Here is a 24,432-nt window from a genome sequence, read left to right as displayed (position 1 = left end):
AATAGTCAATGAAGAAATAAGTGAATAAATGCTGAATAGGGAGGACGCAGAGTGGAAAGAGAGGTGCTTGCCTTCAAAGAACTCATAGTCCCATGAAGGAGACAGATAAATAATTATTGCAATAATAAATACCATGTCAGGATGGCATTATGGGACTCTAGAGAGGTTTAAAACTCAGCTGGACCCTGGCAGAGAGGGCTTTCCAGAGGAAGGACACAGGCATGATGACATTGCCTACCTACTCCCAACTCCTCCCTGGGGAGAAGCCCTCTAAACCCTTTTTGCCTCACAGTCCACAGGGTGCCTGAAGACAACAGTAGTTCTTTGGGGATGTTGGAGCAGAACAGGGAAGCAGCAGTCAGCACAATGGCTCTGGAGAGAGACTGCCTGGACTGAATCCTCCCTCTACCAAATACCAGCTAAATGACCTAGAACAGGCAGCCCAACTCCCTGGGCCTTGGTCCCCTCATCTGTTTAACAGGGTAGCAAATGATACCAGCTTCCCTGGGCACTGCATAATGCAGGTAATGAGCCAGCTTCAGTGGAGATGACTAATATTCCTTTTCCATTCTACATTGTTTCCTGGCTTTGGGGGAGGAAAGGGAGAGAGTTGGAATTAAACATATTGTGCTTATTACTATAACCTCTCTGCTATGGATTGATTCCATTTTTTCAGTAATGGCTCAAAGCCAAATTTACCCATGAACCTTTGTTAGGACATGGAATATGTCTGTTTTATCTACCATTATATCTGAAATACCTAGTATAATGCCTGAGATATAGATAAATATTTGTTGAATGAATGACTGATTACATATATTTAACCTCCCAAGACCTCTGCGAGGATAAATATTCATGTTGCTGTTGTTTCCATTTACAGATGAAGGACTGGAGGCCCGGCAAGGTTAAATGACTTGTCCATGAACACACAGCCTGTAAACAGATCAACCAGACTTAAATGCCAAAGCCCGTGCCTTTTCCTCCACACCATGGCTACTCTCTGGACTCCTATACATCACGTCCCACTTTCTGTGGATTTTTTTTCTATCCAGAGGGGCCATCCCTGATTGTAGAATCATCTCTGAATTCTATGACTCATCTCTGAATCACAGAACTGTTTAATAGTTGAAAGGGACTTTTGATGTCATCTAGACCTCCCACCCACTGTGGAAATTTCCTCTCCAATGCTGTATTCTCAATACTTGAATGACTCCAGTGATGAAACACTAATTCTCTTCCTCTGGAATCATTAAGTTCTATGACTGGATCACTTTTAGAGACAGAAAGTAAGTTCTGTATCCCTTGGGCCAACAGGTCTCTCTTTCATTTTTACATACTGGGCTTACATCCTCCTCCTAAGGCACACAGAATGGGTCTGCTGACCTTCCATGTGATGGCTGCAGATATTGAGACATCCCTTCAGAGAACTCTTTTCTTCAAGCTTGCTGTTCTGGTCCCCACAACTCTTCTGTGAGATGCTCCGTCCCAGACTAGCTCAAAGGTCCCTCCAAAGGGAGCAATGGCTCCCCTACTGGACAAGGGGTGAACTGCACCGAAGGGCTCACTAGGCAGGATAGCTGAGGAGCTTCCTGGGGAGCCTGGGCACCAACACTGGTGTGAATAAAATAACTGCCTTTTCTCTCTCTCTCTCTCTCTCTCTCTCTCTCTTTTTTTTTTAGAGAGTCACTGCTTTAGTGTCACATCTAGTTGTTTGCGACATCAATCTTAGAGGGTGTCACATGGAGACTCCATTCTAAGGTTTCTTACCAACCATGAGGTTTCCGACAAGCTGCTGGTTTAGGACTTCAGTTAGAATTCAAAAGGCTATTTCTTAAGAATTTTTTTCTTTAACCAAAAACTTTGTAAGAGGGATATGAAAAGCTGTGCTTTGCTATGGGATTATGATGATTTTCTTTTCTTTCTTTTTCACTTGTCTTTATTTTCTAGTATTGCTACTATGGACATTTGTTATAAGAAAAAAAATTATAAAAAGGAGGAAACATACATTTAAAAATCCTCTCCTTGCCCCTTTCCCTTTATTCCTTCCAAGATTGTTCATCACGACCTGGGTATGTGGTCTCCAACTGGTAGGGCATGCTGCCACCCTGTGGGCAGGAGTGCCTTGGTAACATCTCCGTGGTGACTGCAATGGCTGGGGTTCAGACAGCCAGGCTCCCAACAATGTGGTCAAAGTCTGCCCAACACATTGCTGGTCAGCAGACATGTCCCTCTGAGCCCTCCACCTCTCAGCACAGCCATAGCTGCCCTTTCTTCCTGGCTGCCTAGAGAAGCTCCAAACGCTAGCAGGTCAGGAAGACATCAGAGATGAGGAAACTCCCCATTTAAACCTGGAGCAGCTGCACTGTACCTCTGGACCAAGATCACAGTTAACCAGACTTTATTCCAGCCCCATGTCAGCAGGGGCCCTCTCTCTGCTGGGAGACCCCGGGGCACTTGGATGCTGGGGGAAACTTACCCGGCAGCCTCTCACTGCAGCACATGTCCAGGGCCCCTCCCTCGGAGTCATCAGCGGCGAGGCTCTCTCTCTCACTCCTGCAGCAGGATGAAAGATATGAGATGAGGCTGTTGAGCCTGGATCAGGACAAAATCCCAAGCAAAGATAAAAAGACTTCAGCACTCTGTCCCTTAAGTAGCCTCACCTTATCAGAGGGACCTGAGGGAAAGACCAGTCTATCAAATAGGTTAGACACCTGCAGAATTTTGCAGGTGTCTTCCATGTAGAATCATCAACATCACCATCTTCCCTAATATGGGGGGCTTACTTTGTGCAAAAGCACTTTACAAACTTTACCATGTTGAGTTCTCACCATGACCCCATGAATCAGGGGTCATTAAACAAGTTCAGAGAGATTAAGTAACTTGCCTGGGATCACAGAGCTCATTAGAGTGGAGCTGGGTTTGAAATCATGGATTCCAAGCTCATGTTCTTATTGCTCTGTAGTTCTGCTTCCTAAATCCTGTGGTTTTGAACCAGGGCTGAGCAAGAAGAGGGGTCTGGTAACCACAGTCCTGTGTCCAGCTCACCAAGATGTGCAAGAGCCGTGGGCCTCAGGCAATGGAAAGCAGCAGGCAGAATTCTCCAGAAAGAGCTAGAAACAGGAGTGATGTATGTATTTTGCATCTTCTAAATGTTCTCTTTCTGAAATTAGAAAATCCTCTTTCTAGTTCATTAAGGTAACTTATAGGATTGTCCTAGTCTAACTTTCCTTCTTTACCCAAGAAGCTGGAAAAAGACGGTGGAGATCAGTTAGACCCATGCATGGGATTCAGAACTGACGGACCTGAAGGGCACCTGCACTGCTCACAGGGTCCCCTACTCTGGCAACAGCATGAAATGCAGGGGAGAACTCCAATGGCCCCATCTGCCCTTCCGGTCTCTGGCCTGTGGCAAATGTGGGTTGATCAAGGCTGAACACACAAACCAGGGCAAGTCCACCAGAACCTCTCTCCTGCACAACTGTAATGTATTCTGGAGGCCTGGAGCCCACAGCTGCTGGTGCTGAATCATGGTAGTGGTCATCCCCTGGAGAGAAGGGCCTCAAACGCCTGCTTCCAAGGGCCCCAGAGCAGCCTCATTCCTTCCTGTGCTGAGTCTTGATTGGACGACATATTCATCAAGACCATGAGATGCCCCAGGATCCCTCAAATAAGTCATTACCTTCTAGCTAAGCCAGGGGGATTTTTTCCCCCCTGAAACTGACATCAAAACAATCTTTAACACAGATGTACTAGCTCATTGCTCCTAAGATGCCCAGGAGGTCAGCTGTCTCCCTACCCACCTGACAGGGAATCTTGCCTCTCACTGGTCCTGAGGCCTGTTTCAGGTCCAACTGCAGATTTTAAACAATTAAGGGCAGGCAGGCCAGGTCAAGGATAACTCTTCACATTTTGATATTTTCTTCTCTTAACTGACATTGTGTTGTTTTATTTTTTCCTCACTCCAACTGGCAGAGTCTCTGAGTCTCAGGGCCCAGTGTTCCTGCAGAGAAAGGGCTACTATCTTCCAGCCAAATGACAAACTGTAAGGGCTCTCTTTCTTTGATGGTCTCTGGCATCCACTGAGGCTGGCCTCCAAGACCTTCTCCACATGGCCCCAATGCACATGGCCTATAGAGGTTGCCCAGTTTATACCCTGCACAACTGGATGAGGCAGGCTTGAGCTAGAATCAAAACTGAAATTTGTCACATAACCTTCCTTGAAAAAAAATACTTTCATGGCATCCTTTTATACTTAGAACAAATATAAACATCCTTTGGCACAGTTCACTAGCTCTTGTGTGATGTGGCCTCATTTATTCCTCCAGCTTTATTGCATATCCTTCTGCCCCCAACATCTACATTGCAGCCACTCTGGACAGGGTCCTTCCCTTCACAGTTTTTTGAACATGTTTTCTTTGCCTGGACAGCTCCTCCAGCTCTCCCAGTTTTTTTTTTTTAATTTTTATTTTACTCATAGCACTTGACACACTTGGGAATTCATTTTAATTTATGCCATTGTTTGATTAACTAGTCTCAGACATTAGACTATGGGCCACATGAAGCCAGGGACCGCCATTGCTGTTTTATTTACCATTGTGTCTTCAAAGCTGAGCACAGTGTCTGACTCACAGTAGGACGTTCAAGGTTTCCCTGACATTCTTAAAAAAACCTCAGGACTTCAAACATAGCCATCATCTGAGATAATCTGTGGCACGTCCTTGTTAAGCTATTTGGAACCCTCCCCCACAGCTGCTGTCCAGCACAGTTAGAGAAACACAATCTGGAAGGGCTCTCCCTTTACAGAGGAGGAAACCGAGGCAGAGAACAGGAGTCTGACTTGCACCAAGCTATAGACTGAGGTTGTGGCCTCAGGGTTCAGGCTGAAGAACTCCTATCTCCGACCTGCCAATCATGAGCTTTCTTTATACCAAGGAGCATGCTCGCCCAGGAGGGCTGACCCATGACGGGGTGGGGGTGGGGTAGAAAGTCACCAGGGTATCCTCTGGAAGGGACCCAGGTGTGACTCACACCTGCTTTCACACCTTAAGCCTACCAGGCCCCCAGCCGCATTCAGAATAGCTCAGTGCTGCCTGTGTGCAGCGGACTCTATAAATAAGCTTCCTAGAAAATGACTAATTTCATAATCAGAGAAGCAGAAAGAGTAGCACTTCCCAACTGCAGGGGAAAAATGGAACAAGGGCCTGCTGCTCTGCCCCGTGGTAGAGAACTCCAGGAACCCCCTAGGGCAAAGCTGTGCATCTGGGCTATTCAGGGGAGGGTTTAGCAAGATTTTCAAAACAGAGATGGCCCATGTAAACCGGATGAAGAAACCCCATCTCTGGGCACTGCCCTCCTCCCTGCCCACCAGGAACAGAAATAGCTGCTTATAATGGATTGCTATAGGCTCTCTCTCTCTCTCTCTTCTTCCATTTCTATCAGCGGGGCGATAGGAGCAGAAAACTGTCCTGTATCAACAGACTGCAACTTGCTGGGCTGGCCCCCCACTGATGCTTTTAGAACATCTTTTCAGAGAACCCCAGAGATGGAGGTGCTCATTTGACAAGCATCTGCTGAGCACCTCCTGCAGGAAAGGCCCAGAGCTGTCCCAGGAAAACAATAGTGAGCAAGCCAGGCCACTGCTTACCCTCTCCTGACTTTTCAAGGAGAGAGACAAGTAAACATGACTGCACCCGGATGCCTGCTTTAGTTGATATATACACTAAACTAAAGGGGGAGGCTCAGGTCAGTTTGTGGTGAGGGAGCAGGGAGAAAGGAAGTCTTCTCCAAGGGGCAGACAAGACCTGATTCTTTTTTGGGGGGGATGGGGGTACTGGGGATTGAACTCAGAAGCACTGGACCACTGAGCCACATCCCCATCCCTATTTTATATTTTATTTAGAGACAGGGTCTCGCTGAGTTGCTTAGGGCCTCACTTTTGCTGAGGCTGGCTTTGAACTCATGATCCTCTTGCCTCAGCCTTTTGAGACTCTGGTGTGCGCCACCGTGCCTGGCCAGGAGCTGATTCTTAAAGGATGTTTTTAGGTAGATGATGGGTTGCAAGGGGAAGAACTTTTGGAGCAGTGCAAATAATAAAAGCAGGGCTTGAAGGCCCAAGATTCATGGAAACTTTGGCACTAATGAGAAGTCAGCTGGCCAGTGGGATGGGGAATCAGGCTTCAGTACAGGCACATGATCAAGAAACAGGCTAGACATGAGGAACCTTGCCCCAGGAGGGCAGCCCTCCTCCACTCTACCGTGAGGCTTCCCTGCATTGAGAGGGGGCATATGCTCCCCTTGCCTGGACTGTGGTGGGGAGATCTGTAACAGGAAGGTGGCATATGTTTGTAGAATGGACATTAGATTCAGCTGGTGGCATCTTCTCTGATCCCAAACTACTCCCATTTTAATTGTGATAAAATTCATAAAATTCACCATTTAAAGATGTACAATTTGGAAGCATTTACTACATTTATAATGGTGTTGCAACCACCATCATTATCTACTTCCAGAAAATTTTTATCAACCCCAAAGGGAACCCCATGTACTCATTAAGGAGTCACTTCCCATTCTCCCCTCCCCCAGCCCCTGGCAGCCATTAATTTGCTTCCTATGACTTGCCTATCCTGGATCGTTCATATAATTGGAAGCATTTTGTTTGTTTTCTTTCACTTAAAAGAATGTTTTCTAGGTTCATACAAGTTGGTAGTACGTGTCAGTACTTCATTCCTTTTTGTGGCTGGATAATTTTCCACTGTCCATTTGTCCATTTCCATTTATCAGCTGATAGATTTGTCAGCTGATGGACATTCAGGCTGTTCAGGCTTTTGGCTATCATGAACAGCATTGTTATGAACCAAACTACGCTTTCCCATTTGTTCCCAACAGCCTTATGCCTTTGGATCCTTTCCTTGCCCTGGGCCTGAGTCCTCACCTATAAAATAAGGTGGTCAGACGCTAAACCCCTTGCAACTCAAATGCTAGCACCTTCATCTGTTCCTTTGTGTCATGGAGGGAATATTACCTTATAGCTATTCTACCAGTGGGCAGAGGAGCCCGAGTCTGCTTCCAGGATGGGTGACAAGTGAGGAGGAGCTAGGATACTGAAGTCAGGATTCCTGGGTGTGAGACTGAGCCAACCCCAAGCAGATGAGGTCTGTGCCTTGGACTTCATGCCCCTGGACCCCTCTGAACACTGCTGCATGGAGTGCTTACCAATCTCCTAAGGCTCCAAGTCCTCCAGACATCTCTATTCACTGAATCAAACCTCTCGAGGCCTTTGTTCATGCTGTTCCTCTGTCTTGCCAAATCCTATTCGTTCCTACTTGTTCTTAGGCATATCCTCTTCCATGAAGCATTCTCTGATCTCCGAGAAGAACCAAGCTGTCCTGCCTCTGGGTTCCCCACACACCTGGCTCCCACTTCTGTTGTCTCTTACTTTGTTCTGCTGCTATAATTAGCTGTTTATGCACCTGCCTCCCCCACTGGCTTTCTGAGACTCTGGAACATCCTCATCCCCTCCACCACTGCGTATCTAGGCATTCAGCACAGGCCCTGAGCCTATTAATGGACATGTTAAAGGTCAAATGCAGGCCAGTGGCAGGGTCTCAGGGTTGGTAGCTTTGGATTTTCTGGGAGGGCAGACTCTAGTTAAGAGCTTCTCAAGCTAGAGAAGATGGCCAGATCAAGGCCAGGAAGAGCCCATAATGCCACCCAGAATATTCAGCACGCAGGAGCAGAGGCCATGCTGGCTTGGTGGAGAAGAAATGATCAGGCTGGTCACCACATGCAAGTGAGTAACAAATCACAGAGCATGCAGGTGGAGAAGGCTTGGCCTCCTCAATGGGTGGGCTGTGGGGCACCACACACACTCACCTAGCTCCCTCAAACTTCATTCCCAAGGTGTCCGGATGGGGAAAGGTGCCATCTGAGGCCAGGGTGGGAAGTTTCTCAGCAAAAAGCAAACTGGAGATGTGAATGGAGGAAGAGAGGCCAACTTCAGAACATCCAGATGGAAAAATGGAGGCCCAGAGAAATGACTTACCTCAGGACACACAGCATGCTAACAAATGTTTTCAGGTAGTACACAAAATTCTGAGATTTACCTCTCTCCTGATCTGGTACCCTGCCTTCCCCTCACCATAGGGAGGACCCTCAAACCAAAGCTCTGTTATCTGGTACTTCAGTGTCACACCCCTCAAGCCTTCTAATAAATCTCTCTGCTGCCTAGGTTACTCAATCAGTTTCTGTTGCTGGCAGCCAAAGAACCCAGACTGATCTGTGCAGCAAACTCGGGGAACAGATAGGCTCTGAGCCCAGGACTCCCAATGCTTAGTTCACTGCTATTTCCATCTTTCCAAGCTGCCTACCCTCCTGGCCCAGCTGTCCACTGTCCAGCCATCTGTCCCCAGGTCTGAGCACACTGCAAACTTGGAGTGTTCTGGATCCCAAACACAGGGTCTGAGTGTTCTCTGGGTGGGATGGACCCAGATGAATGAATTCCCTTTCATCCCTACCCTGGTGATGGATTTGGGGCCTGGGCATGACTGAATCCTCCACAGAACAGGGATGGCAGGGAACTCATGGGTCCCATGAAAGGGAAAACGGAAAGTCACTGGGCCTGCTCAGCTTGCTGAGAGGCTCAGGCAACAGTTTTCTATCTTTTAAGTGAGTCTGATTCAGGGACTGGCTGAATCTGATTCGGGATTCATTTGTTCAACATGTGTTTACAAAAACCTACTGTGTGCAGACCACATGTGAGGCCCCTGGGAACATAATGAGCTATAAGCATCTCCTGGGGGATGTAGGTTAAAAAAATGGTCAGGGCCAGGGGGCATGTCTGATGGGACACATGCAGTTGACCCTAGGAGCACTGCTGAGGTTCCTAATGATGCATAGGAGTGACGGGGATGAGGAGCAGGAGTGACTGACTGCGGGTGGTGTCCAGGCAGAAGGGGGGCACGTGAATGGGCCTGGAGTTGAGAGAAAATAGGACACATTTGAGGAATGGAAAGACTTCAGTCTGACAAGGCCAGCATGGAGAGGGAGTGTGGCAAAGGACAGGGCAGTTGCTGAGCCGCTCCTTGGTGATGTTTTCCTTTTCCCTTCCCTTGTTTCCAGAGAGGTAAGAGATGTTGTCTAGTGGCCCTGGGGGAGGTTTGGTGGCAGGCCCAAGGGCATATTCCCCGAGGAGTTGTCCTTCATTTTCTGTGTCCTGTGGGTGCTGAAACCCTTGAGGGGAGTCTCTTGATCAGGATGGTGAAGGTGAGGGAGTGGAGGCCATGTCTAGGCTTAGGAAGCAACAGAGCCAGCAGGTTCCAAGATCAGTGCCTGATGTGTGTGAGGGCCATGGCAGGATCACCTGGGAATGGCTTTGAGGTGCATGGAGAGGGCCAGATCTTAGACTAGGGTTTCTGTGCCCCACATAGGCAAACCCCACCCAGGGCAGAGTCAGTGGACCCTGGAGAGGCCTTTAGGCTGGAGGGGAAGGAATCTCAGATTAATCAGTGTGGTTTCCTTGATGGATGGCGGTCATAGCAGCAGGTAGAGACAGGTTCCCGGTAATGACTCAGATTGACTTTCCCAGTAGCCAGGGCTGATGGGGAGCTCTGAGTGCAGCCTTGTTGCATTTAAGAAACACAATAAGGCATTTCTTCCATACCTGACCAGAGATCTGGCACCAAGAGTGGACTCTTGACCTGGGACTGTCAGGTGTGATAATCCAGGGAAGAGAAAGGGGGTGTCCTGGCTTGGGCTTGCTGGACCACCTCCCCCAGATGCTTGGGCTTTCAGACTGTAACTGCCTCTCCCTCACCTCCATGACCAGGAAGCATAGTCCCCTGCCTGGATGCCATCACCTCTTGCACCCCTCCTCAAAATCTAGTTCAGGCTTTAAGCTCCAGCTGAATCTTCAAGTCCCCCAGAAAGCCTTCACTGGGGAAGATCTTTACTTGGTTCCAGTCAAGCTGGGTGGCTTTGGAAAGGGTCTTTATCACTATGGGACTGAACTTTTTTTTATTTGGCAAATAGGGATGATGATGCTTTCCACACAGGATTGGGGTGAGGTTTACCATTGAACAAGAAAAATGTGGAGGTGACTATCATGGGGTCTAGTAAATAGCAAGTGTTCAGAGCTATGCAAATGACCAACAGAGGCACAGCACAGAAGAGGAATGAGGGTGCTGGTGGGGAAGGTGAGAAGGCAGTCAATGCACAAATTGCAGCCAAGGGCCAGGACCTGGCTTCTAGAAAGCGGGCCAGGCTCTGAACTCTGCCTACCTGCCTTGGCAGTCTTAGGATGAGTGAGGCATCTAAGGACTGTGCATAGTTCTTGGGGACAACAGGAATGAGTTTTCAAGCCTGCCTATGCTTGTGGTTTGGTCCAACGATCTGGCATAATTAAATTTACTGCTACCCCTGTGCCTTGAGGAGACGGCTGCAGGGAGGCGTCGAAGGTCGCCATCCTGCAAAACCCTTACCTTGGGTGTGGTGGGGACAGCAGAGACACACAAAGGTTCTCTGCTCATCTTGGTCAACACACTAGGACCTGAGCAGCAGAGGCCAGCTATGTGGGCAGCATCAAGAGAGGTCAGGGAACTCCAGGCTGAGGTCAGAGCATTATGTCCTGACCTCATCTTTGGGGGGAAGAGGCAAGAACCTCACTGTGGTCCAGCTCAGGCTCTCCAGCCTCTCCCTGAGGCCACTCCTACTTGCTCTCAAAACCCACATTCTTTTTCTCTCATGGTTGGTTGGTGAGGATGGAAAGCAAGTGGTGACCAGAAGGAGGAAAGTGGGCAGAATCAATCTTTGGGTCACTTGTTCAGGAATATCTTCCACAGCCCTCTGCCTGATAAAAAGATGACAATGACAAAAGTATCAACAATAGAAAGAGCATCTGTCCCTGGGGAGCCCTTACCATGCAATGCTGCCATTGAGTGCCTTGCACGTGTGATATTCAGTTCTTATGACAGCCCTGGGAGAAACACACTATCATTACCTGCATTTTTCTAGAGGGCAACATGGAGATTCAGAGAAGTGAAGCGATCTGCCCAGTGCCTCACAGCTGGTAATTACAGATCTGCCTGCCACTGCCCATATTCCTAACCTCTCTTTTCTTCTACTTTTTAGCCTTTAGTAAAAACCATACTCTTCAAAGAGGAAGAGAGTACCCAGTATAACAGTTGCTATATTTTCTTTTAGAGAACCCTCAACATAATCCACTGGGTAGCATGTAGGGATGACCATATTACAGATGAAGAAACTAATGTCTGCTGGGCTCATACAGCGGGTAAGTTAGTGGAGGAGCTGGGGGTACGGGTGGGGGTTGCCCAACAATCCTGAAGGTGCTCCCTGCTGTGCCTTCCCAGGAACTGAATGACTGGAAGCCCAGTCTTGGACACGACTGTAGGTTTCTCCACTGAAGTGGCACCTCCAGGAACTGGGAGGCAGGTATGGTGGGGAGTGTGGGATGGTGTCTGCTGTGTTCCATCAATGAAGGGACAAATATATTCACTGGCTAAGGACCCACCAGCTCTGGGCTGTGGTCACAGGCTGGGTATATTGTGTGACTGTGGTCCAGTCATTTCCCCTGATCTGAATCTCAGTAGCCCCAAAGAGAAATCAAAGGGTAAGTGAATGCCTTTAGGGGCCTTTCCTTACAGGACAGTCTTTGGTTCTGGGACCAAGAGCAAGGAGGCAGATGGTGGAGTGGCAGTGCACCAGCAGAGGGCACTCACAGCAGCAGGGAAGCAAGGCCTTGGTCCATGGAGCCTAGGTAGAGGCTGCCCCAGTACCAAGCAGAGGGGAGGCTGTTCCACCGAGATTATCTGGTGCTGTGGGTGGACTCGATTATAAACTGTGTGGTACACAGGACCTCAAAGGAAGATCATAGAACTTTGGGGTTCAAAGTTCATCTGGTCTAACCCCCTGCTCCCCAAGACTGCTCCCTCTCTTTATAACCCCCCCCCCCCAGGTATACAGTTTAATTTACAAGGAGAAAACAGGCAGTCATAAACATGAAAGTGTGATCACACCTCTTATAGGAGTGTTCTGGTATTTCCTTTTAGTGAGATGCTGCTCCTGTCTGCAATGCCTTGGAATGTACTTCCTCTCCCCTGGGAACCACTCTCCCATTTCCTTTCTCTGCCTGGAAAACTCTCCTTTGCTCTTTAAGACCCTCTCAAATGTCACCTGCAGCAGAACCGTCCCTGTCTCCCTCAGGAGAGCTGGATGCTCCCTTTTCTTTTCTCACCTCTCCTGATGGGGATTATCTGCTGATGCCTGTGTCCTTCCTCACAAGAGTGTCTGTACCCAAGCCTGGGGTTTGTAATCACTGTGACTTCCCAAAGTGAGGGATCACTGTGAGCTGGATGCCATGCCAACCACTGACCTGGCACAATGTCACTGTTCCTCACTAGAACCCTAAGCAGTAAACAGCCATCTTCCTCCTTCCACACAAGTGGAGATGGGGACACGGAAAGAATGAGTCATTTGTTCAAGGTCACACAGTTGACACATTTGAGAGGAGCAGACTTCAAACTCACTTTGCTGCAGCTCCAGGTCCAGGCTTTGTTTAAGCCTCCAGGTTTAGAGCCTCTTGATATGGACCTTCCTGTTTGCCATGCCTACTCTATCTGGCACCAGGCAAATGTTTAAATACTATTTCTCAAAAAGTTAAATGAAAAGTGGATAGGGTTTGAGCATTTACAAATGGCTCATTCAAAACACCACAAAAGTGGTGGGCTGTGGCACTGGATGGCCCAAGTGTGAATCGTGGCCGCCCTATTGGCTGGCTGAATTTGGGTGAAATATGTGACTTCCCTGTGTCTCAGTTTCTTCATCTGTGGAGATAACAGTATGCACCTTTAGAAATGGTTATGAAGATTAAGTGAATTTTGATTTTCACACACAGTTTTTACATGTGATACATGTAAAATGCTTAGAACAGGGCCTAGCATATTCCAAAATATGTCAATTGGCATTTGTCAATAACTATGGTGTTAGTGGTTCCTCATAGCTGGTTTTGATCTATGAGTGTGAGAGTTTATGTTGCCAGTTTTAGATGAAGTCAAGAGTTTTGCTCCATCTTTCCATGCCTCAGTTTCCTCATCTATAATATGGCCCAGTAGTAATACCTAACTCAATAAATCCCTAGTGAGTAAGCCTAATTCAGAAGCGCGCATAGCACACAGCACACTATGTTAAGTGTTAGCCAATAGTACTGTCCTTAAAAGAGTTTTAATTCAGTCTCAATGTTGCTTGTCTGGCTCTGGCCCAAACTTAGCACCTGGCCTTCTGCCTTCTGCTCTAACAGGTAGAGTCCCTGCCACTACGATGAGACTTTGTCTGAACTTGCAGCTCTCCCCTTCCTGCCTGAAACTAGACTTCAGACCTCACCTGTGTTGGGTGCACCCAGGTTACATGTTATTTTACATTTGGTCTCTACCCGCATCTGGTTTCACCCCTAGACTTCATGATGCCATCCTTGGCCTGAACTGCCAAGTATTGCCTGTGCCTGACTCTGGATCTTCTGCAATATTTCTGTCTGGCGTCTGTTCTGTACTTTGTCACTTTCAAAGCTCTTTCCCATAGGGCTTGGATGCTCTTACGGAGGGGAAATTTGAGGTCCAGGGCTAAGTCTGCTCCTACCTATAGCTAGGAGCCCTAGCTCCTGCCATACCCACCGTAAGCTCTAGTTGCTCATCAGGACCTTTGTCCCCAGCCTCTGATGAACCCTCCTGTGGTCATACTTGGCTCGGGCTGTGGCAGTACAAGCTGGGGAAATGCTGCCACCATAGGGTCTGATGGAATCAAACTGAGTCAGTAAGGCCTGGGTTTAGAAACATCAGTTAGATCTGAGGCTCTTCTGCAAGGAGAAAGACTAGTGTGAACTAGGAAAAAAAAAATCCAGGTGGGACCAGGAATCAAGGTTGAAAAGGGTCTGACCTTCTGAATTCAAATTTAATAAATATAAGCTGCATCCCTACTATTTGTCCCTTGTGACAAACAAGTAAAGAAGACATAGGAGCTGAAAAGCACTTAGAGGGGTTAGGGTCTAACACAAGAGTGGATGAGTGGTCCCGCTGGTCCTGCTCAGGTAGCCAGTGGAGAGGAGCAGAAGGAGCCAGGATGGTGGATCCTCTTGCTGCCTTGTGCTGAAGACAGCTGGAAACCTGGAGGCCAGGGCAGCGGTCAACAGAGGTCCTCAGTCATGAGCTGAATCAAAATATGACAGACTGACCATCCTGAGGTTGCACACTTTCACACAACCACTGTCCTCTGGAAAAAGGATGGATTCAGAGGCAGGGGACCTGGTTGAAATGCTGCATCCTGCTGTCTTCTCCCCTGGGGCCCTGAGGAGTGTCTGATCTCTTGAAGCCCCAGCTTCCACCCTGTAGGAGCTGCAGGGTTGTGGTGAAGGCCAGGAAGGGAGTGACGTGTGAAGGGAGTGCTAAGCAATCCTGAGGCGGACATCCTCCTCGTTATTCCTGCTGACCTGGCTCAGAGCTTCATTTCCGGTCTCCCTCTAAGTCAACCCTGCATGAGATGTTCCTGCTCTTTGTACCAGGCAGTGCTGTCAGCTATAAAGGTCTGTTTCCTATTTCCTCAGGCTCTGCCAGGTGTTCCGGGAGCTAATGAGAACAATACAGAAAGGGGAGCGGGAGGATGAGAAGGGCCTCCCTGGCAGAACTGATGACTCCCCCTCTGGAGAGCTCCAGGCTGTTTCTAGGTCCCCAGAGCCAGAGCCCCCCCAGGAAGAGCAGGTAAAAGAAGTAGATTCCCCAAGCTTTCCTCTGACACGAAACTGGCCCACCCTCTAACCGTGCTCACCCCTGTCTCTCAACACTTGTCTCCCTGTTCTTCCCTTTGGAGCTGTGGCCTCCTGCCCTTCCAAGGGTCACAATGGGACAGATCATGCTCTAAGGATCTCTATGAATTATCTCTAGATTATGTAAGTCCCAGACTCAACAAAGGTTTCTCTTTGACAATCCTGGAGCTCACCTCCTCCAGGAACCTTCCTGGAGAGACTCCTTGTCCCCTTGGGCCCCTGAGCTGCATTACTTCACACTCATTGATGCCAGGTATTTGGGGGAAGGACTGGAGCCTTTGCTCACTGGCAGTTAAGTTTCAGGGTATATTTATCATCAGTGGTCAGAGATTAGGCTTTCCTGACTACTTTTTTTGGTCTTAATCCTCTCTTTAGAGAGTGGTTTAGGATCCATTTTGCATAGTTATTTTAATCTGCTTCATCTCGTCCCAGATGTGGAACACCTTGAAAACTTAAATATAGTACACAATATATAATTGTATAGCACATAATCACATAATATTATTAACATAATATTAATGCCAATTAATAAAAATATATGGAAGTTCTAGATTATGATTTCCCACGTAAGTTTTTATGCACCTGTGTCCATTTTGTTGAAATATTTGCAGAACTGAAAACCTGGGACTTAATGGGTTAAACTCTGTCTTTAAATCTTGAGGCAAAACCTGCTGTAATTTTGCATCTATTTCTTTTTTCCTATTTTTATTGGTGTATTACAATTATGCCTAATGGTAGGACTGGTTGTTATAGCCATCTCTTTAATATCAGGCTCTGTGCTGGGCCTGTGGCAATATGTAGCTGAACCCGGTCCCTGTACTCTGCTAGCTTCCAGCACAGTGAGTAGAGCCAGGTTTGTTAGATGCAAACTGAGGCTGTCTTTCTTATGTGAGGGTGTGGGAGAGGCCAAGCGGGAGTCACCATATGTGACAAGGACTTTCCAGGCAGTGCACACGGCAAGGGCCAAGGTTTGGAGAGGGAAATGAGCAAGGTATACTGGGAGGAGGGGGCACGTGAGTGGGGCTAGAGGCTGGGCAGAAGAGGGACTCCAATTGGAGTCCTGTCAGAGGGCTCTGAGCATTCAGCTAAGACACTGATCTTAACTCAAAGGCCATTTTTTTTCCCTCAGGGGAAATAAAGCAGGTATTGCTATTCTAGTTGGCATTTAGAAATGAGAGTGAGAGAGAACAGAGTTAGTTTTGTATGTGTGTGCAACCCAATGGGGAGATCTCAAAAACTACTTTATGACACAAAGGGCCACCTACCTATGAGATTTCATACACATGAAAGTGGAGAACAGACAAAATTATCCCACAATGATAGAAACAGGAGCAACTATTGCCTCTGAACTTTGAGGGGTAATGGAAATGTCCTATATCTTGATCTCGGGGACAGTCATACAAGTTCACATGATTGTCAAAACTCACTGAATGGACCATTTCAGATCTGTACCTCAGGTTGTTTATAAAATAGATCTTAAAATTATGTGTGTTTCTGGTTGTCACTATGACTGAAGGATGCTACTGGCAGATACAAAGGATGAGATCAGGGATGCTCTCAGAGCAAATGACTCTCCTACCCAAAGGCCAGTAGGAGCCCAGTTGAGAAATGCCACTGCAGGCCATAGGGAGCCTTGGAGGAACTGAAAAAGCAGAGAGAAACTGGCTACATATGTGCTTAGGGGGGATAGGGCTTTGGCGGTGATGGTAGCCAAGAAGTCCAGGCTTCCAGGTGAGTGACAGGCACAGAATACGACTTTCACTGCCTTGGACTTGGCTAATTGCAGCCCACTCACTTGATTCTCCCCGTGTCCAAGAGGGGCCCCAGAGGCCCTCATGATATTCCAGATACCACAGGGTTGGAAGGAGGGCTGCTAGGGAAGAGGAAGAGGCAGCAGATGTTGGAGGGTAAAGAAAGTGCCCCTCCCTGGCCTTACTACCTCCTGCATAAGCACCAAGAATAAAAGTGACCATCTTCCTATGAGACAGAGACTCAGTAAGGTAGTGTTCCCTGGGAGTTTGGAATCCCTGGAAGCAGAACTGGCTGCTGCTGCTAGAGAAACTCATTTTCTGAAATCCTGGGCTAAAGAAGAATACAACTGACCTAAATGAAAATGCTCACCTGAGCCCCTCCTTCAGGAAACCTTCTGTGACCTCCACCTTGGGCAGGTGCCTCTTTTGTGTTTCTGTGTCTCAGCACCAGAGCAGCTGCAGCCTAGGTCTGACTTCTGGTTCTGCCTGTTTACTTGCTGTGTGTTCTTGGCAAATTACTTAAGCTCTCTCTGAGCCTGCAAACTGAATATAACAAAAACCTTCTTCACTGAACTGTTACCGAAGATTAAGTAAGAGAATGCAGTTAAGCACTCAGTAAAAATTAGTCTTGTTATTATCATAGCATGCACCAATATGGGTCACTGTTGCCAGGTTGTTTCTCTGGCAACCAGACATCATCTTCTCGAGGGCAGGGTCCTCCTGATCATGTCGACTGCTGAGGCTCCTGTGTCCACCACGATGCCCAGAGCAGTAAATACCTATATGCATGAATGAATTCCACCCACTATGGTCTCCCCTGAGAGCTTTCTTTTTCTACCCACAAGGCATTTTCATCACAATAATTCTTCAGAAATGGAGGTTTGACTCATTTGTATTTTGCTCTGTCTTTCCTCCTTTCTATTACCTCCAAGGCCATGCAGAGCTCACATAAAATATACTTTTTTTTTTTTAAATTGATGACTTCTTCCCAGACTCAACTTTTAAGACTTCCCTCAGAGGTCTTTTTCAAGCCAGGCAAACAAAATTCTTTTTTTAAAAAAAAAAAAGCATCCAAAGCTGGGCCTGGTGTTGCACATCCTAATCCCAGCGGCTCCAGAGACCGAGGCAGGAGGATTGCAACTTCAAAGTCAGCCTCAAACTTAGCAAGGCTCTAAGCAACTTAGCGTAACCCTGTCTCACAATAAAAAATAAAAAGGATCTGGGGATGTGGCTCAGTGTTTAAGCATTCCTTGGTTCAATCCCTAGTACAAAAACAAACAAACAAAAATACATATAGAATTACCACATTACCATTGGTAGGTATATAATGAGTAATTTCCCAAAAGAATTGTTAATTTCACATGTTTTCTAGTATTAGTAGGGCTGTGTGATTTTCACAACTGTGATTTATTTTTTAAAGGCTGGGTAGTACCCCTTGGCAGGTGGATGACATACACACACTATCAGCCTTGCAACAATCTGTGAGGTTGACTCCAGGTACCCACATAGCTGCCACCACTGAAGTCCACCAATTCTTCTTGAATGGTTTCCAGAGAGAGAGGGCAGGGTCAGGAGGGCATTTGTGTTGACTTAAAAAAAACACATGTTGAATCTCTGTATGTCTCTCTAATAACTGCAACCACCCACCTCACCACAAAACGGTAAGGCAATTCAATGTCTTCATTTTGCTATTAGAATACTCAGGAGACTGGGCTGTAAACAGCCTATCCCCCATGCTAGCCTGAAGTTAGGAATATACACCAGGATGCCTGCTCCATTACATATCTGCCAACTGTGGGCTTCCTGCATGGACCTCAAGGAGAGCCCTTTCAACCCATGCTGCATCCCAGGTATGGAAACTAGAGTCATGGATGCTTCAAGGGACACAGGAATGAGGGTGGCTTTTGTTCCAGGTGCTGCAAGCTCAGGGAAACAAATGCTTTCTTCAGTCTTACACGGCAGAAATTTCTGAGCTTTGCAGATATTAGTGGCCAAAGTGCCTTCCACTTCTCACTAGATGAGAAGAATGGCAGACATCTTATTTTCCATAATATTCTGGTTTAAGGCAAGGAAGAGTTTTTTTTTTCTTGGAAGAATATTATTCAAAAATTTTCAGGTTTTTTTTCCCCTTAGGATGACCTTGAGTTTCCAATTTAGAGGTGACAGATCTGTTGATCTGGATGGAGTCTGTACTAGAAGGCTCAGAGATTCTATGATTCTAAGGCTGAGACCATATGTCAATTTGCTTATCATAAGATCCAACATGATACCTGGCTTCCTCTGCTCTTGGGACCATCTAATCTCCACAGCAGGATCATACCCATCATGCCTCATACCCACCAAGACCATCTGAGCACCACGGGGTCCACACTGAGTACAAACACTGTTTTGTTCAAGGACAATAATGTGGGCCCACAGACAGGCCAGGCCAGAACAGCTTTGGGATTCAGAGGCCCTAGAAACCCAAGCCTTACCTCACAGAGATAAGGAAAACCTGAGTTTGGGAGATGGGGAGAACCTTACCCCAGGTCACTTGCTCACTGGTAAGTTTAGGATTAGAACATGGACACTTATACAGACAGCTGTGCTGATCCACACTGGCAGGAACACTAGTTCAGAGATATTTCCTGGTGAATTGGTTACATATTTGCTTATCAGGTGCCATATAATTTGAAATATGCACATGTCCTGGGTCCAGTTTAATGCAGTTGAGTGCTTTACATAACTGGCTATCTTCTGGAGTTCTCCCATTCCCACTTGTAGATTCATACAAATAATTATTTAAGTGTCAGAGAAGAATTTCTACTCCTATAAATGATTTCTCTCTCCTCACTTGTCTTTTTGGGTGTTGGATGATGAAGATGTCTTCTCTTACAAATATGGGCCCTTCTGAGGGCAATGGCCAAGAGCATGAGAGTTACGCAAGGGAAAGGTGAAATGAGGCCAGGAGGATGTGCCTTTGTGCTGGGAGGGGGATGAAGGAAGACCCCCAGATGTCACCATTTTAATTGTGTTACAGTAATTTCAGGTATGTTTTGCTATTTAGTCTTAGTCAACAGCAGTTTCTAATATCAAGCCCTACTGAAGAAAATATGCAGATTTGACTCAAAAATTCATATTTGAATCTCAACACAGACATTCAAGTCCTCTAAGCTTTACCACTGTGATCAGACCACAGCCTACTATGTCCTTACTATGCCTTGATACAATTATATAGCGGGTCATAGTAAGTCTAACATATGAATTCTCCCACATAAATGTTCATTTCCAACATTCATTAACTATTTAGTGAGCCACTGAGTAGAGTCAGGGTTATTTTTCTAGGCACTAAGTACCCAAGGGGAACAGAACGCAAGCTCTCTTGGACCCATTAACCCCATGCAAATTCTCATTTCTCAGGCCTTGAAGAACTTACACCATTGGCCCTGCCCCTTTCTCCTACCTTTTTCTCTGCCATGCTTCTCCTTTGCTTATCTCTTACAGCTACTTTTGAGGTTCCTTGAAAACACTGAGCTACTCTTACCCCAGGGCCTTTGCACTTATCTTCTTTGACAGCTATTCCAGTTGGTCTCCTCGCTTCATTCAGGGCTTTGTTCAGATATCACGCCTCAAAGGCAATACTGTTTAAAGGCAAATCTCTTCCTCCACCTGTGCCCCTAGTAACCCTTCATCCTGCTTTACTCTTCTCCAGACTACAGCTTTCCATAAGAAATATTTATGCTTAGGTTTTATTTTTTGTCTCTCCTGGGAGAGCTTAGGCAGGAAGTTCATCTTTTTCAGCCGTGCATCCCCAGAGCCTACAAGAGCCTGGCATATCAGAGATGTTCACATTCATTGGAGAATGAATGGGATGAATGAATGAACTGGCTCTTGACAATATGGATGGTGACTGGTGAGCCAGCACTGCAGGAGTGATCGTCAGGGTTCCCCGTCAGAGTCATGGTTCCTTTCTAAGCCTCCCCACTCCCCATCCTGCTGGGCTCTTCTAGAATGGCAACCTCATCCATTCTACTGCAAAGCCTTGCTGTCACTTATTCCTCCCTCCCTGTAGCACCCCCATCAAATTGGGTTTTGGTGACACTGAGGCCTCTTGCATCAACTCCTTTTTCTACCCATTCTTAAAACCACCTCAGTCCAGACCCTCCTTATTTCTCACCTCCACCACCGACAGCGTTTCCTAGCTGGGCTCCCTGCCAGCAGGCTCTCCACCTCCAACCTGTTCTCCATGGGGCAGAGTGAGTTTCTTTACACTTCAAAATGTGTCTCCCCTACTCAAACTAAAGACTGACCCCTTAGTTTGTCACTCAGTGCCCTAACTACCTCTGCCCCTCCGATCCAGCCTTCCTTCCCATCACTCTTCTTTTATCTGTTTTGCTCCAGTTGGAATGAACTGCTCTGCTCATGTCCTAGAAGTCCTTCCTAGTGGCCACTTCCACTTCTTGAAATGCTCCTCCAGTCTTTCTAATGTACAAGATTTTCAGACCTAGCTCAGGTGCCACCTAGCTTCTGTGAGAAGCCATCTGATCTTCCAGAAGGATAAATCTCCTCTTCTTTACTCTTTCCAGAGGGTTATTGTCTCTCTTTTAGGGCAAGTCTCCAGAAAGGACAGGCAATATGATACAGAAAAAAGAGTTGAGATTCTAGAGTCAGATCATCTGAGCTGGAAACCTAGCTCTCTGGCTCTGACACTCTTAAGGCATGCACCCTTAGAAAAGCTAAAAGCAGAGTCTTGTCTTCCCCTTCTGTAAAAGGGGCCCGATAACACTACTGTGAGTGTGTTATGAAGACTAAATACAAAAGCTAAAGCGTAAGGAAACTGTTGGCACTATATGTGTACACACACATACAACAAACATATTATTACTTACATTATGTTGCAAAATAACTGATAAATAAAAGTATTGTTCCTCCTAGATGGATGTCTTAGGCTGTCTGAGCATTAAATCCAGGAATAGGTCACAGGGAAGAGATTGTTTTGAGAGAGAAGGACTTTAAGGATTTAAAGATCCCATGTCCTTGGATGATTTGAAGGAGGGAAGTGGAGGGAATATCTATAAAGCTGGGGCCCTAATGGTATTAATAGTTACCAAATTCTTGAGCTTTTTCTATGCCCCAGGTACTGTGCTCAGTATCCTACCTACATTATTATCTCTTTAAGTCAGGAATTATACCCTCATAGAGTAAAAGCAGAGGAAATCAGGGCCATAATAGTTATATAAAAGTGCTCTTCTCCTTCCCCCTCCCACCTTTCCTCAATACATAGTTCAGACCTGAAAGATATCCTGAAAATCTCCAATCTCACAATCCTATTTTTCTGATGGAGAAACTGAGATGCAGAGAGAGTGTGAGCATTTACTGAAATTGTACAGCCAGCAAAGAGCCTTGGCCTGGCCTGGAACACTGCTCTCTGCACTCTCACAGTGGAAGCCTCTGCATAGCAAAAAGCCAGGGCTACTGTTCATTACAGTGTCTGTGTCTCTGTAAACTGTGCCTCTTGAGGACAATGCCAGGGACCACCCCTGGAGTTATGCCAGTTGGCCCCCTGGCTCAGTTCAGCCCACTCAAGAAAGAAGCTCTTGAGACAGAGCCTCAGGCCCCTAGAGACTGAACATTGTCCTTCTGCCAACCATTCTATTCAGTCTCTTGGAAGGTGATGGACTTCATCCCTTCACCAGACACCTATGCTAGCACTCCCTCAACCTACCTCTGGGGGCACCCTCTGTACCAGGCATGGGGATCAGCTATGGGGACACCCAGCTGCCCTTGACTGAGCCTTGTGCTGAGACACTCTGGAACCTGGTGTAGTTGTAACTAAAGCTTCTCTAGTAGCTTTGTCAGCAATACCAAGAAGCTGCGCTTAACAAACACCAAGGAAGAAGAGGTAGCCTTGTTGGATTAGAAAACCTGGGTCCTTAAGGAGTAGGGAAGAGGGACTGGGAGGGATGCAGTAAGTCAAAGTGGCGGAAGAGGATGAATCCTTGAGTGCCACTGGGCCAGCTGAAGACTCTCAGGCTCAGGGACTCTTGGAAGGACTGGGACTAACACCCTGGAATCTCATCTCCAATCCAGAGCTGTTTCTTTCTCCCAAACTAATCCTAAACCTGGAGTGCTTGCAAAACAGCTCGCCTTAGAGGATGAATGAAACAAATGAAAGGACAATTATTTATTCATTTTTTAAACAGTAAAAATGGTAGCAAATGAATGGCACTTGCCGCTTCAAATGGGGGCAGGGCTGGAATTACAAATATTCGTGGTTCTTAGGTTAATTTTGGGGTTCTGTGGTTTCAATGGGAATAGGATCTAGTTGTGTGTGGGAGGGGAGGGGTTGAGTATGAAAGCCAAGGATCCCAGATTCTAATGCAGGTTTTGCCACTAACTCTCCGGTGACCTTGGTCAAACCACCTCATTGGGTCTCAGTTTCCCTATCTGTAAAATGAAGGGGTTAAATGAGTTCCCAAGGTTCTTCTGGTCCTGACCAGCTAAGATGTGCGATTCTTGGGTAAGGACCACATCCAGGGACCCCTCCAGCCCCTCAAGGTTTTGACCTGGGCAATCTATGGGTTTTGCAGGAACCTGGGCCTCATCCAGGAAAAAGCAATATGATGGGGGAGGGGAACACATTGGGCTTTTATTTTGCGAGTGGGTGGGACGCGGGTGCCTAAAGCAAAAGGGTCGGGAAGGCAATGCGATGATAAGAAGGCTGTGGAAGCTGAGGTTTAGAGGCCAGCAGTCTGGCGGCGACTTCCAACCTCCCTCCTGGGGTTCAGACACTGGAGAGGCCATGCAGCCAAGAGCCACGCACCAGCCTGGGCCGCAGAGGCTCGACCTGGACCACTGTCCAGATCTCTCCCTGGAACCGCGCAAGAGCTTCGCGGGGAGTGGCTGCCGCTGCCTCCCAGCCACCAAGCGTCAAGCCCCCTCCCCCGCATGGGAGACCCCTCCCCCCCGTCCGGAGGCGCCGGGAGCCCCACGGGGGGGCGTGGCGGGGGCGGGCGCCGGCTCCTCCGTTCTGAGCTGGAGGAGGTCTCAGCTTCGCGGCCGCCCCAGTAGGGACCCCGCGCCCTCCGCCTTCCGGCTCCACACACAAAGGCGCCCACGGAGGCGCCGCACTTACCGGCCAGAGCGGGCTCCGGGCGCCGGCGAGCGGGCAGGCAGGCTGGCGGGAGGATGTACTCGCGCGAGTGTGCGTGTGTCTGCGTGTGTCCCTGTGTGTGTCTCTGCGCGATTGTGTGTGTGACGGGGGCCGCGCCGAGCTCTGTGCGTCTGCGTGTGCGGGGGCGTCCGTCCGTCGGTCCGTCCGCCAGGCGCTCAGTCCCGCGCTCCGTGCGCGCTCCCTTGCCCGACAGCCCCACCAAATGCGCTTGAGCTGCGGAGTCGCGAGCGCAGCCGCCGGGTCGGTTGGGCACCCACAGCCCTGGCTCCGCCCCGCCCCCGGGCGGGCTTGCGCCGCTGGGGGGAATTGCGCAGGGCTTGCAAGGGAGGGGGGTGGGGAGCTCCCGCGGCGCCCAGGTCCCCAGGGGGCGAGGATCACACACCCTTAACCTCTGAACCCATCCCAGGCGCCCCCTGCCCCCAGCAACTCTGAGCGGAGTCCCCGCAGGCACCGCCCCCAAACCAAGGTTGTCTGGACAGGGAGGGCGGGGGAGTGGGAGCACCGCATCCATTTCATTCATGATTTTCTTCTCCTGGAGCCCCGGGTCGGAGCTGCGCGGCTACGGCCACCGCCAGAGGGACCCCAACAGGGCAGTGGGTACCTAACCTGGGGTAGAACAGATAGGCAGACAGGATGGGGGTAGAGGCAAACGATACAAAGGGTCAGAGCTGGCGGACGGGCCTAGTAGGAAGAGCGGTGCACTG

At 48.0% G+C, this 24,432-nt stretch overlaps 1 protein-coding gene and 1 long non-coding RNA gene across 6 annotated transcripts in view; one reads left to right on the top strand and one right to left on the bottom strand.

Moving 5' to 3' along the window:
- LOC124088435 (uncharacterized) overlaps positions 1 to 1,645 on the top strand; it is a 44,496-nt gene extending 42,851 nt beyond the window's left edge. For both annotated transcript variants that reach the window (XR_009226156.1, XR_009226155.1), the window contains one exon: positions 881 to 1,645. This is a non-coding gene — a long non-coding RNA (uncharacterized LOC124088435). The remainder of the gene's footprint in view (positions 1 to 880) is intronic.
- Ptpn5 (protein tyrosine phosphatase non-receptor type 5) overlaps positions 1 to 23,942 on the bottom strand; it is a 60,373-nt gene extending 36,431 nt beyond the window's left edge. For 2 of the 4 annotated variants that reach the window (XM_058577031.1, XM_058577033.1), the window contains exons 1-3: positions 23,690 to 23,942; positions 7,873 to 7,962; positions 2,477 to 2,553 (exon numbers count right to left, since the gene is read on the bottom strand). In XM_058577031.1, coding sequence (XP_058433014.1) covers positions 2,477 to 2,553; positions 7,873 to 7,892 — 97 coding nt within the window. In that variant the 5' untranslated portion in view covers positions 7,893 to 7,962; positions 23,690 to 23,942. The remainder of the gene's footprint in view (positions 1 to 2,476; positions 2,554 to 7,872; positions 7,963 to 23,689) is intronic. The other 2 variants (XM_058577034.1, XM_058577032.1) reach the window with 2 other exon arrangements.
- Between the last annotated feature and the right edge of the window lie 490 nt (positions 23,943 to 24,432).

Source organism: Marmota monax, unplaced genomic scaffold (genome assembly GCF_021218885.2).
Source record: "Marmota monax isolate L192 unplaced genomic scaffold, Marmota_monax_Labrador192_F-V1.1 WCK01_AAM20220418_F8-fsc00061, whole genome shotgun sequence".
NCBI lineage: Eukaryota > Metazoa > Chordata > Mammalia > Rodentia > Sciuridae > Marmota > Marmota monax.
Note: the sequence above shows the minus strand (reverse complement) of the source record. Positions and strands in the feature narration are given on the sequence as shown.